This window comes from Neolamprologus brichardi, chromosome 23 (genome assembly GCF_056152115.1).
Source record: "Neolamprologus brichardi isolate AB-2024 chromosome 23, ASM5615211v1, whole genome shotgun sequence".
NCBI classification, from domain to species: Eukaryota; Metazoa; Chordata; class Actinopteri; order Cichliformes; family Cichlidae; genus Neolamprologus; species Neolamprologus brichardi.
Genome location: NC_142125.1, coordinates 5,278,961 through 5,292,947, shown reverse-complemented (window position 1 = coordinate 5,292,947; position 13,987 = coordinate 5,278,961). Strand labels below are relative to the sequence as shown.

At 40.8% G+C, this 13,987-nt stretch overlaps 1 protein-coding gene across 1 annotated transcript; it reads right to left on the bottom strand.

Moving 5' to 3' along the window:
* Positions 1–5,415: 5,415 nt before the first annotated feature.
* On the bottom strand, positions 5,416–12,564 carry atp5f1d (ATP synthase F1 subunit delta). Its single transcript, XM_006800397.3, has 5 exons — positions 12,307–12,564; positions 11,416–11,569; positions 9,886–9,974; positions 5,735–5,864; positions 5,416–5,547 (listed from the first exon to the last, which is right to left on the bottom strand). Exons 1-4 carry the CDS (start codon positions 12,421–12,423, stop codon positions 5,742–5,744), a joined length of 483 nt encoding a protein of 160 aa, XP_006800460.1. The 5' UTR covers positions 12,424–12,564; the 3' UTR covers positions 5,416–5,547; positions 5,735–5,741.
* Positions 12,565–13,987: the final 1,423 nt, after the last annotated feature.

The window sequence follows — 13,987 nt, the reverse complement described above, 5'->3', positions numbered from 1 at the left end:
AATGTAAAGCCAGACTGGACCTAAAATGGAGCTCTTTTTTTTTTTTGCCCCATGACTAACCGCTGAGATTTGTCTGTTTTCAGCAGAAGCACAAAAGGCCAGACTACTGGCATCATAGAAACAATATATATATGTCTGTGCGTGTGTGGTTTAACCTGGTCCAACCGTTCACTATGAGATTCTGAAATCTGTCGTTTTCATCTGCACAGGTATACACGTTCAGGCTGTACTGTTTGTATATACTGTACACACAAGATGGGTCCCACCCAGCTGATGCGCTCCCTTGTAGCATGTGACACCTGGAGTTAGAATGCCAAACAGCCACGGTCCTCACAGTCAGCAGGAAGGCAGATATTTTACACGTCTTTCCCAGCGATAGTGGGCTTCACATTTTCTCGTGCAGACACACGCAGATGTGCCGCCTTCACTTTTTCCTTTATTCTTCAAGAGAAGATTAAATTTGCATTGCCTTTTGTTGACAGCTATTGCATCTTTTCATTTTTATTCATGCACACTGCTGTAAAAATGTGCATGAAACCACTCAAATCTGCTAATTAGAGCCTTGAATTGACAAAAAGGAAAGAGTAAATGTCTCTTTTCGGTAATGAGTAATTCAGCGAAGATCATCAAAGCGATGCTAAACTCGAAACAGACTGGGGATATGGAAGAACTCCAAGCTCAATTTAAGCAAATCTACAGCATGTTTTTGCCTCTCATGTAAATGTGCCCCACCTGGTCGGCTTTTAGTAAGTGAGTGCAGTTCTGAGCACAACAGACTTTTTTGTGTCTTGTTGCATTGGTATGGCCCAGGATGTTTCACGGCTCCGCAAATACATCCTTGTTTTGAGTTATTTTTTGAATTCTTTAAAAAGAAAAAAGAAACCATAAGTGGCAGATCAGCGACTAAATCGTCCTTTCGTATACGCACTAATGAATCTTCTAGGTGCGTGTATGTGATACTTTTATACCTGCGTGTCTTTGAGTTGGCTGCTCATTTCTGTGTGAATATGCATAGACACACGCATGAGAACAGAAAAGCACTTTTCCCCTCTCCCACAGAAATACTCAGCGCAATGATTACCTGCCTTGCCACTCAGGGGGCCATTTGCTGTTACCACAAAGCTGATTATCTCACCTCTACAGCAGGCTGTGTTTGCAGCTTTGCAATTTTTTTCTCCCAAATGCCCACACTTCTATTTGTAGAAATGTTACCTAGCTGGCACAGGCAGAAATATATTTGTGTTTGTGTGGATGTTTGCGTCTGGGTGAGTGTTTGCGGCAGCGCTCGCCTGCGTGTGTGTGTTTTGCGGGTGGGTGGGTGTTTATGTGGAATAGAAGGCTGTAAGAATGGAGGAATGGATGACACAAACAGGGCAAAGTGGTGGGAGGCTGGTGTCAGGGCCCTACTCCCACTACCAGGCTGGATGCAGTATCTGACAGCTGACTGAGAGTCTGCAGGCCCCCTCTTTACACAGACCCACCAAAAGGTCAGCACTTCAATCAGCTCCACTCTCTGGATGCTTCTCTTTCTCTCTTACTGCCGCGAAGCCTCAATCTGCCCCCTTGATACACACTTAGCCATGCTTGACCATATCTCACAGGTGGAAATTTGCAGGTTTCGCTTACAAGAAAGCCGCCCCAGAATGTGTTTATGTATCTGTACCGTTTAACAGCTACTGTATATTAAAGCTAGCTCCAGGGCCGATGATTATGCACACTAGATGATGTGTAATTTTAGTGCACTTTGGTGTGTGGAAAATTGACATCCTCGTAGCTGGCTCATTGCTCAAAGCGTTTAAATTTTCCAGACCTTTAATTTCCTCTCGGTTCCTTCACAGGTCTCTCATTTGCCTCCACACATCAGGCGCTCTTAATATCCTGTATTCTGCTACCTGCTGCTCCAAGTTATCAAAATTGCAATTTAAGTACTAATTAATATAAGACTTCGGGTAACTATACAGCACAGGCAACATGAAAACAACTTATAAATAGCCTGTTGCAGTTTTTTTCTGCTGAAGATGACTTCCTGTAAATGAATAATTCAAGCTGTGATGTGATACCTCTTGTATAAAGGCAACATTTGTGGGACTTGATCATAGTGTCTCAGTTGTCACTCCGCCTCTTACGCACACAACTCCCTCATTATTCACCTGATACATTGTTTTATTTGTTCATTATCGAGCCTGATAAATGAACATTTCTCCCAGCGCCGTCAGCTGCATGAATTATCATTAACACGATGAGTGAAATGTCAATGGTGGCGCATGTGAAGTGTGTCCCGTGATTTCACGAGGCTAATAAGAGCAGCGATATAAAGAGAGATGAAGAGGGTTTGGGTTTGAGAGTCTCTCAACTCCGTTTCAAGTCTGATGAGGTTAAAGTCGCTCGTGTCCCGATCCACAAAGCCGGTAACTAAGCCTGCAAGAAGTCATCAAGGAAAATCTCACACCGTGTCACAGCCAGCGTGTGTCATGCTGGAGCCCGCGCCGGTACATAAAGAAAATCTTGCGCTTCGACTCTTTTCCATTTGCTTTGTGATTCACCCTATTAGCCACATTGCTACAATGACACATGCTTGGACACAAGCATAAGTATTCCCTGCTTGTTTTATGGGGTGGCACATTCAAAAGTAATTATGTTATGTCATTGTTATTCAATCTTATATTTGTTCTATGCTTCTTTAAAGCTGCTCTTTTAATTGTAGTATCCATGTGATCAAACAGCCAAAGGTCCAAAGCAACATTCTGATACTGAATTTAGTTCATAACTCAGTTCAACAAAGCTAGTGACTTGTGGACACCACCTAAGACAACATGATAATAGAGGATAAATAGTAGGCAATGAAGGACAAGTTACTAATACTGAGACTATGACTTTAATTCATAAAACTGCTACTTCAGCTGATCTTTGGATTTCAGTAGGGATGCATCCACGAGCTACATCGACACATTCTTTGTGAGACATGTTTACTTTTTTGAGCCTGAGCCAAATAAAAAAAAGAAAACTGGGACACTCGCTTCATTAGACGAGGGCAAGAGATAAAAATGCTGTGCAGTCTGACAAAGTGTGACACCAGATCACTCGCAGCTACAGCATGTTAGCAGCTCTTCGGAGCTGCATGTATCATTAACTGCTGAGAGCGGTTTGCTCAGCTAACATGCTCCAGGTAAAGTTTACAATGTTCTCCAACTAACCCGACTGCACGATAGCCTGCTAACGTTTGCAAATTAAAAGTAAACAGAGCTACCGGATGATAGGATGATGATGGGAATTGCATTTGGTTTGTAGATATTACATTTTCCTAACGGCAATAGTTAGTTGCAGTGCAAGTTTTTTGAACAACCAAAACATTCAAAAGCCACATGAAGAGCAGCAGCCATTCTTTCCTGATAAATGCTCTTGATTATTCAAACAGATTGTTACACGGTAATTCTTTATGAATCAAGCTGACAATGCCGTATTTCCAAACGACACCGCTGCATTGGAGCAAGCGCTTTAGAAATTACATCATTGCTAAACACAATGATTCACATGGGCTGGTCCCTTTTATTGCCACTGTGGTTGACTCAGTAAACGCAGCCCAGTGAGTTCTCCCAAAGCTTCCAGCTGCTTTGTGCTCGAGTACCACTCAAACATGACACCGTGGACTGTCATAGTGTGTATCATGTTATTCGCTCCTGGGTGCAGACAGTGCAATCTTTTAATTACAGTACGTGGCGATCCATGGGAGATATGCACCGACTTACTATCACAAACCTGATGTGCTCTGAAACACCACCAAATGGCTCTTGAGTAAGGGCTCTCACTGGATACTCGTCGTCCTTTGTCAGTGCGCTGCACTTCGCTGTTTCTGTACCACCGAGCAGCACTTAAACACTTGGGTCAGGCAGTTCATTTGTGAGATACTTCAGTAGTGTGTGTAGCTGAGGAAGAGGCCAATGTTGTGAAACTCTAAATATTTCACTACAAACTCATACAGGAGAAGTTTGAAGCAAAACTAAAACTGGAAGCACTATGAACCAAAAGAACTGGTTCCTCATTTATAGGGCACAGCTTTCCAGACACGACGGAACACCCAGCTGTTTCAGCTGCACAACAGCACACGTCAAGAGAAACGAGTTCGCTTGGAAAGCGCACTGTCTTTTTGTGCTTCACTTTTCAGCATGAGCAGCCTTAAAATCTCAGAGCGCAGACACGACGGTGCAGCTCTTGGTTTCAACATCCTCTATTATAAATCTGGATTAAAGAAGTGGTGGTTTTGACATAACCAATTCATCTTGTTTGTCTGAAGTGTTACTCAGATGTCTCCAAGCCCTGAGGCTAACTGATGAGTTTGTATATTGTTCATGAGTGTGTGTGTGTGCAGCTGGGATGAGAAGGTTTTGATGAAAACAGCAGATTAGAAAGGAGAACAAAGAGCAGGATGTGTGAGGTTTTGGTGACTGTTTCTTTTCTAAAAAAAAATATATCATAATTAATCAAGCCAAGTAAAGTCTTTACAGCCTACGTCAACTCTGCTAAAAACAAAAATATGACCGTTTCTAAATAAAATTGTGTAATTTATCTTTCCTCATTTGTATTCTATACTGGAAATGATTTATAAAACTTCCTGTTCCTGCTTTTGAACCTTACGCAGCAGTTTCACCATGCACATTAATAATCATTAGAACATTTCTGCGTAAATACTTTTACTTGCACCATACTCGCACTTCTTGAGAGCCTGCAAGAGTTTTGACATTCAAAATAAACCGGTTGTGGTTTATGCTCTGAAAGCCTTAAGTGGGCACGTGAGTGAGGTCAGCACCTCCCGGAGTGAGTCTGGTTATGAAACAAGAGAAAGGCCCAGTTTTCCAAAGTAGGGACAGCAAAAAAATAAAAAAACTGACTTTTCCTGGCTTAGTCATGTAAGCCTGAAGTCATCACTCACAACAAAAAAGCCCTGCCAACACATTTAAATGGAGCAACAGAAGATTCCAAATAACTCAAACCCACACATGGGCAATGCAACAGTAAAATGACTACACTTTCAAATCCAGGAGACCCTTTCTTTTGAGGCTTTACGGTAAACAATTTCCTCCAGCCTTATATGAAAAATATGACAGTTCCTTCCCTGAAACTGTGGTTTGCTGGGAAGTAGAGGAAAAATTTGATTATCCAAAACACTGTGTGAACTACCTATGATGTCTGCTGCCCTCAAGTGGCAGAATACATTCATTACAGTCATCAGTCACTATAAAAAATGAATTAGAAAACCACCACACTACTTCTTTTGTGAAGCACTTTCCACAACACATGACAACTATTTAATAATAGCATGTAATTGCAACACACTGCTAACTTTGTCTTTGTGCACCAAAAATACTACACGTGTGCATTTTTGCAGCATGAGAAACCACCACAAACTCCTCCAGCAAGTAATTCCAAATAAATTTATTTTTAATTTCATCCCCTGTACAAAGCAAGCATGGAATCTTCTGGACGCTGACGTGACTGAGCCGGAAACACAGATGGGCTGTCGATTTCCATCCAAACAACAGAAAAGATTACCTAGGAGGGAAAATAAACAAGAGCTTGATGAAAATAAAACCGTATGCTGTTAGTGGTCAGTAATTTCCTGTTAACGTTTCCACTTTTGATATTATTAATTGTATGCAGTCCTGCATAATTATCCTGTTAAACCAAACAAATTCCAGGACAGTAAACAGCTCATGTTAGAGGAGTTGAGAGGTCGTACCACAAGTCTACTCCAGAGCCTTGACAAGGGCTTCATTGGCCTCTATGCCGATCTGAGCTTCTGCCCTCGCTGCCTCGTCCGTTGTTCCAGCCAAATCAGCCTGGGCCTTCTCTAGGTTGGCTCTGGCTGCCTGAAAGTAGAAAAAGAGAACATGTGACTATTAAAAAAAAACAAAAAAGCAACACTATAAGATAACAACCAAAAGTCCAGCTGCATATTTTTAGAAACACTTATAGACTATTTATTTTTCCATCTTAAACCACATTATTACAGCAGTGTGCAATATCAAATACACCCTCATCATCTGTGACTATGAAAATATTTCAAGACAGGTCATCACCCTCAAAAAAACCCCATAATAAATAGAGTATGCAAAACTAAATCATCCAACAAACCCCTTTGAGGATGACTGGGATGTCAGGATATCAAGATGTGAAAAAACAGAGCGAGTCTTAAGTGAGGAGAAAGACGAGCAGGGAAAATCCCCACTGCCTCTTTGCTTTGAAAGCGCCATTTGTCACAGTCGCGATTAGAAACGAGAAATGCCAAACATAGCTGGAAGTTAAAGGTCTCCCAGCAGGGATTTGACACATCTGCTTTAACTCAACAGTGACTGACCTTTCCCTCCTTATTAACAGACCGGACCCATGTGCATTGTTACTCCAGAGTGGAAGGCGATGAGAAAAATTAACTCATTTACTGCTATGAAGTCAACTTGACAGTGATTCCGCCACTGCCCGAGGTCAAAGACGCGACACCTTCGAGGCGAGTGCACGATAACGCAGCCTAGCATTAACAAGACTGACATTTAAAAGAGAACGCTGACGTACGACTGAAACGCCGATCTGATGGATAATCATCAGCTGGGAGGTGCCGAATGACCCGGCAGATCAAATCAGAAGAAAATAATGTAGCGTGGGATCAAAGGACGGTCTCTGCTGTCAAAGAGCACGATCTGGGTGGATAATTAGGAATGATACAAGCCTGAACAAATTGAATATATAGATACCCATCACACAAACCTCATTAAAGCATAAAAGAGACAAAGAATTGACAACCCACTTATGAATACCACTGTGTCAATACTGGTGACACTGTTAAAGAGTAAAGACGGTGAAAAGAAAAGGAAACCTATTTTAAAACAAGGCTTTCAAAGCTTTCTCACTTGTACAGCTTTTGACAGCGTTTTAAGAACAAACGACTGGCTCCCACCATGTGAGCTCACAGTGTAACACCTGGTCTCCTGACTTGCAGCTGCAAACTTTATTCGTACACAAAAGGAGACGAAAAACAAAACAATCTTTTATTTATCCAGTAAAAATCCAAAGTCAAACAGAAAAGAGCTGGTGACGATTACAATGCTCAAAGACAATTCGGGTACAAAAATAGCTGCTGCACAAAATCAGAAGCAAAACTCAAGAGTGCAAAAGCAATTTAGGCTACGTCCACACGTACACGGGTATTTTTGAAAACGGAGATTTTCCGTTTTCGTTTTAAAAAAATAATCCCGTCCACACGTAAAGGCAGAAATGAAGGAAAACGCTGCTAGGAACATGCCAAAGCAGCAGGTGGCGATATATTCCTAACCTGTAGAAATGTTAGCCAATCAGAAGTCTAGAAGCCTCGGCGGGAAAAAGTAAACAAAGCTGAACCGAGTCGTATGTGTGGAGGGACAGTAACTGTGTGTGTATATGTAAGCATTTAAACACTGCAGAGAGTACAATTAACAGTGACAGTGTTGTAGAAATTAATTTCACCGAAGCAATAACGTGGCGACAGTGTGCGCAAACCTTTGACGCTGCGTTTTCTCCGTTTTTCTCGTCCACACGTAAATGCAAAAACGGAGTTTTCAAAAATATCCACCCTGGCCGGAGTTTTTAAAAATCTCCGTTTTCAGTGACCGAAAACGCCGTTTACGTGTGGATGAAAGGTGCAAACGCATAGAAAAATCTGCGTTTTCAAAAATACCCGGGTACGTGTGGACGTAGCCTCAGAGTGTAAAGAAATAGCAAAAACAGCAACCTGTTCATTTAAACAACTTATTTAAGTTCCAACATCTAAATAAACTGTTAGAGCAGGCACACATATTTGTCTTCAATGAGACCAATTTCAAAAAATACTGAGTGAATTAACACCAGAGCACAGAGTGATCATACAGTTCAAACATGTGGAGGGGTTTTATATTGTAAAAAAGCTTAATGGGAAGGGAATTTAATGAATACCAATTATTTGTGTTGGACTGAATCTCAGTCCTTATACACAAAGACTGACTTTATACTCATTACATGCCACAAACATTGATCATTTTTATTATAACTTGTTAAAAGTCTGAGATATGAGGGGAGCAATGCGCCTATTAGATAATTGGTCATTAAAGTAAATACAGAGCTGTGGATTGCAATTATAGGATCACCTGTGCAATGTCACGCAATCAATCAATGAAGCTTCTTTAAATACTGACCTTTGGGAAAACTTGTGAAGCTCAATATGAGTTGGTTTGCAGTGGTGACAGTTTCATAATGACCCTTGCTTTTGTGGCATTTATTATTTCAAAGCACAACATTTACCCATTAAGCTGCTGACTGACGGTTTCCCATTATAAAGACCACCTACGTGATACAACACATTACCTTTATCGGTTTCATTCTGCAGACTTCTTGGTGCACACAGAAGTATCCTCACTCAGCTTCCCAATCGAATTTCAAGTCAATTATTGTAGCATTATCTTCTTCAAGTACCAAATCGCAATGCGAGTCACCTCGGGGCACTTTACACAGTGAAGAGCTTACAGTGCTACAGCAGGAAACTCCCACAACACTCTGCTGAAACAGAGTAATGGAGGGCAGATACTCAGCTCAGTGGAATAGCACAAACTATACCCTTCGAGGCTTTTTCTTTGCACTGTGAATGAAATATCACAGTGACGGTCACATTTAACATGACACTTTCTATCATACGCATTCTTGCATAAGTGTAATTTCTCTTGGGTACATTTGTGTACACGGTGTGCTAAAATAGTCGTTCATTGATGTGCAGGTAGAGCCTGAGAGATGGGGATAAAAATGGTAACGGCATTCAGACTTGTTCAGTTTTGGAAAACTAGTGCATTATAGCATATTATATATAAGCAGAATTTAATCTGGCTTCATTAATCTGCACTCAGTAATGTAGAATACCAAAATATTCTGGGGGTTTTTCCCCCTTTCAAATTTATATATAATAAAAAAAATCAGGAGGAGCCTTCTGTTGATTGGACAAAACTGTGTATGTAAGGCTCCCACAGCTTTAGTCCAGCATAAAAATCTAACACTAAGTGAGACCAAGTCAGATCGATATTAAAGTAGTCAAATATAGAGAAGCCCTTACAGAGAGCTAACAGAAACTGGTTCACCTATCAGGATGCAACTTACTCAAAAAAGTTGATAGAAGAGTGGATTTAGGACAAGTGACTGAGAAGCCCAACCAAAGCTCATACTTGAACCTCATAAAAGATGAGATGATAGCAAAAAGATGGCATTTTTTTTTTTTTAATTTGTGAAGCACTTTGATCAAAACTGTTGTTTTTAAATGTGCTATATAAATAAATTTTGATTGATTTGATTGATTGAAAAGACATGTGAAGAACTCCGAAAGTGATAGTTCATAGTAGCGTTTGGCCATCTGCTCCATGTTCCAATTGTCTTGGTATCACCCAGAAGAGGTTAACGTACCCATAATGCACATGTGGCATAAACACGCGTACATATAGAACAAGTTTACATAGAGTAATAAATTATTTAGTATTACAGTAAACAGATAACATACATGGACTTAATACTATTTAAGCTGAGCAGCTACAACAGTATCACATCTTAACATTTGCTGGTTCTTTGCCGTTTTTTCACCTTAGACCTGTAGTTCTACATCATCCAGTTCTTTTCCATGTATAAAAATCATCTCACCTGCACCTCTTCACGCTGCATCGTCCCCTCCCGACACGCAAAAGAATTATTCCAGAGGGGGAAAATTAAAGATGATGAGACTAACGACTATTACGCTCAAATTCAAACTACCAGTCAGAAATCTCCTCCTGTTTTCTCTCATTTGATAATAATGAGGGGTCAGTGTAGCAGCTCCACACACATTCATTTCAAAGTTCACATTATACTTACTGCAATATCCAGCTGATCGAGGGGAAAAGCTTCCTCTGCAAGCAGTTGCACAGAAGAATCAGCATTGACCGTTACGGACCCACTGCTCACTGTGAATATATACACGCACACACACACACACACAGTGTAAGTATCCACGTGGAACTTGTAGTCACCTCAACAACATGTGTACCATTATACTCAATGCAGTGTGGAAGAGCCCCATAGCATCCCTGATTCCTACAATTTTCTCTCGACCAGTTTTAATCACCTCACCAGATTCTCAAATATTTTAATCCCACTGTTACAACTGTTGTCGTAATTATATGTAAATTTGAGTGTCCAGGTGCTCCTCCGTGATTGGTGCATCCAGGGTGGATGGCTCGCACCGATTGGCTAAGGACCGGGAGGCAGCGGATAAGAAGAGACCGCCAGGAACTGCCACTTCATTTATCCTCGGCCCAACCCAACTGGCAGACCGTTCACTGTGTCACTATGTTACTATGTTGGTTAATGTAAGAGCACGTAGGGGTGGACCGCCGTTTTGTTTGATCAGTTTTCTCCTGTTTATGTTAGGCAGGGAGGAAAGTGATTGTCGTTTGGTTTAGTTCTTTTGAGTAGGTAAGTTGTTTATTCCTGAGATAGGCTACCTTTTGTTTGTTGTTTTGGCCTTGGGTTCACCCTGAAGTTATGATATGCTCCCTTCCTTTGTTTAACTGCACTCATTGTAAATAAATCACTGTCACAAAATATTAAGTGTGTGACGTGCTGCTTGGGGTTGGACGGGGATGGATCACCCTTTATGGTGTGGTCTGGCCGCGCCTAGACGGGCCATAACACCATCATACAATTAGCTGGTTTATCTATAATTGTAACGTTCTCCTCAGGTGTAATGTCAGCCAAGTGCACTCCCACATTAATAGTATTTTGTTTAGATGTGACTTTGTTGTTGTTTTTGCCATCAACAACAGCCAATAAGGAAAGCAGATCTTTACAAAAAAAAAAAAAAAAAAAAAAAGAAAGAAAGAAAGTAAACATGGTTGACTGTAGTGCGGCACAAGTTACTTTCCCTTTATGCTGGACGCAGGCTACAAACCGCTTCATAGTAGACAGCCTGATAGTGTTTTGTTAAATGCTCACACTGTACAAAACAAGTCATCTGTGACCAGTGGGTAATCACAATAAAGTGTAAGCCTTCACTGTAGCAGTCATTAATAACATCATATTAATTCGATAAGATGGTAGTTCTTCCACTGAGAGAATCGGTGTTACTGGGTGCAATAATGGAGCTTAAACTGTATTATTGCCGCAATGGTTCATTTAAAACCACTAAAGATTAAACAACGGTCATTATATCTGGGCATCTGTTAATTCTCTTAATTTTGTACTTTTGAAATTTTTTTTTCTGCTTCAAAAAATGAGACTAAAACCAAAATAAATTTATAACTATGACTATAATCTCTCTCTCTTTGATTGGATAAGTAGGATCTTGATCCTTCTTGGTGGGTCTGTCTGCAGTCATTCACTCATTTTTCCAAAGGAAAATCTTACCGAAGTATTTGGCAGAAGAGCCGTCCTCATTAAAGACTGTGACAACACCAGGCCGGAGCACCTGCAGGGTGGGTACGTGGGCAGGAAGGATACCGAATGCACCGGTAAGCGTCGGGACATCCACCTGTTTCACACTGGCCTCTTTGAAATAAACCTGTAAAAAACAAAAACACACAATAACAACACTTTTAAATTAAAAAAATAAATAAAATGAAACATTACACCACCACTTTAACAGAGAGCTTCAACCCACATTAACTGACAACAATTAAGTAAATATCCAGATGCAAAACTAAGAACCAGACTTTTGAAACGAACAGAGCATCACCAATAACCACAAGTCTTTTTAATCCATATTAACGCATCATGATATAACAAATTTGTCTTTGCGCTTGATTTTACCTGTTGGGTCAAAAACATTGTTTATTCACATTCACAATGTGAAGTGAACTGCACTGACAAGCTCGTCCCACCGACATGTACTTCAAGGTTACAGTTTAGTATTTAAAACACAAGGGCTCCTTAATAGTGTCACTGAAACTTATTGCACTAAAAAAATGTAAATGTGTTTAAAAAAAATGGATCCGGAGTCTTAAGTAACCATGAAGAGAGCAATGCTTTGTGAAGGACCACACACTGCTTGTCAAATACGGTGAATGACGGCTAGGCTAGGCTAGGCTACACCGGCTTAACCTCCAAACACAAACGCTAGCGCTAATTTAAATGCAACCGTGCATGTACTGCTCGGGGACACAGCGAGGCAAAGGACCGGCACCAATCTGTTACACGGCCCCAAAGGTGCCATTTCATTTTTTCTTTTTAAATTTCATTCGGTGAGCCGATTAAGCTAGCTGGGCCGGAGAAGCCTAGCCGTTACTGTTAGCCTAGTACCTGTGTCGGTGAGGCGAACGTGAAGGACATCTGCGGGGCACCGGAGGCGGCCTCGGCGTAGCAGCGACTCTGCCTCAGCACAGGCAGAGCACGGCGGAGAAATCTTGCTGCCATCATCCTTGAAAATGTTATTTTTGTGAAGCACGAGTGAATGACAGGGATCCCCAAGCCCTTGCGTGAAGGCAGTCAGTGTGCGCTTGGTAGGACAAGGACGTCGGGAGGCTACCCGTCAGGCTTTGCTGCGACGTAGAGGATGCAGGGTAATGTAGTCTTGGAAAAACAACAACAACAACAAAAAAAAAAACCCAATTGCGTTAACAATTAAAGGTCTCCCAGTTTATCCATCGTTTAAAAATACTTTGAATCACCTCCTTAGTCCCGTATGCTTTCAGTTTTAGTTGGGTAAGGTACCCTGTCTTTTACTATGCAGTAACACACAGTAAAACAGATTTATTCGGTTTGTTTTATTTGATAATTTTTTGTAGTATATTTGTTTGCTGTTGATTTAGCACAGTCAATATGGTGTATATTTAGCATAACATGTATAGAACTGGGATAAACTGAGGTTGTTTTAAATGTGCTAAATGTGTATTTCAGCCTTTCAGCTGGTATTCTTGCTGGAGTTACTCGGGGAAACATTTCGAGATTGATTGGGGAAGAGTGGTTAATGTGAGAAAAATAGTGTTTTCCGTATTTACTCATTAATAAATAACTTTATCGTTAAATATTGTTAAATATATGCATCTATCAGTATTTATTGACAAATAAATGTAATCCCCATGGCGTCAGGAGATGGCGCCAAACCCCTGTAAAAAGCCTGCAAACCGGTGTGTCGCCAGTAAACGCCTGCCAGTGTCTCTGTGTGTTTTTAATGTCAAACATATTTACATATATTGATATACAGAATGTAGTCAGTATGATTTATGAAGGGTTATACATAAAATTAAATAAAAAATGTGTCGTTTTGTAAGTATCTTAATGATCCTGGATTAGTTTACCTCTGTGTCCTTGATTATAATCTATCCAGTCCTTTTTGGCCACTATGATATCTTCATAGAACTGTTATGTTATATTTTTTTGAATTTGTTCTGCCCTCTTGACCAGGTAGTTCTAGAAAAAAACATATTTGCAGTGTCAGTGAGATTTTTATCTGGATATATGAAAGTCCCTTTGCCATAAACTGATTGCAACGTCTGCCTTGTGACAGGACAGTTCTTACTGACTCACAATGAAAGATATGACTGTCTCAGCCATATGTTTGATGATTAAAGGCCAACGAGTCATGTTCACATACCAGCAGGCACTATTTGGCAAATACTGTAAATCACCGAAACCCACCGGTAGCTTGGCGGAGGGATAAAGTGTAGTTGTAGTATTCCACTCGCAGGGTTCCACAAACACAAGCACACACACACACACGGGCGCGAGTAAATGAGATCATATGAGCCTACTTATGCTTCAATAATTTTTCTCACTCTAGAGGTTCAGTGAGTGCATTTGCCAAAAAAAAAAAAAAGAATAAGTAAGCATAAGAGACACGTTTCCTTGACTGTGTGACATGGTTTATATTAACCCAGAGCAGACACTCAGGCTTCCCTGACTCCTCTAACGCAGCTGTGGAGACTAAACTGTGCTTCGGGATATTTCTGACATCCGTCACTTGGGCTTTACCTCACTCCTT

Excerpts from the sequence above, each read along its gene's own strand:
- atp5f1d (XM_006800397.3), bottom strand. The coding sequence starts at position 12,423 with ATGATGGCAGCAAGATTTCTCCGCCGTGCTCTGCCTGTGCTGAGGCAG. Across the intron at positions 9,975-11,415 it reads CTCTTCTGCCAAATACTTCG|TGAGCAGTGGGTCCGTAACG; the intron begins GTAAGATTTTCC and ends ATATATTCACAG. Across the intron at positions 5,865-9,885 it reads TCGATCAGCTGGATATTGCA|GCAGCCAGAGCCAACCTAGA; the intron begins GTAAGTATAATG and ends TTCTACTTTCAG.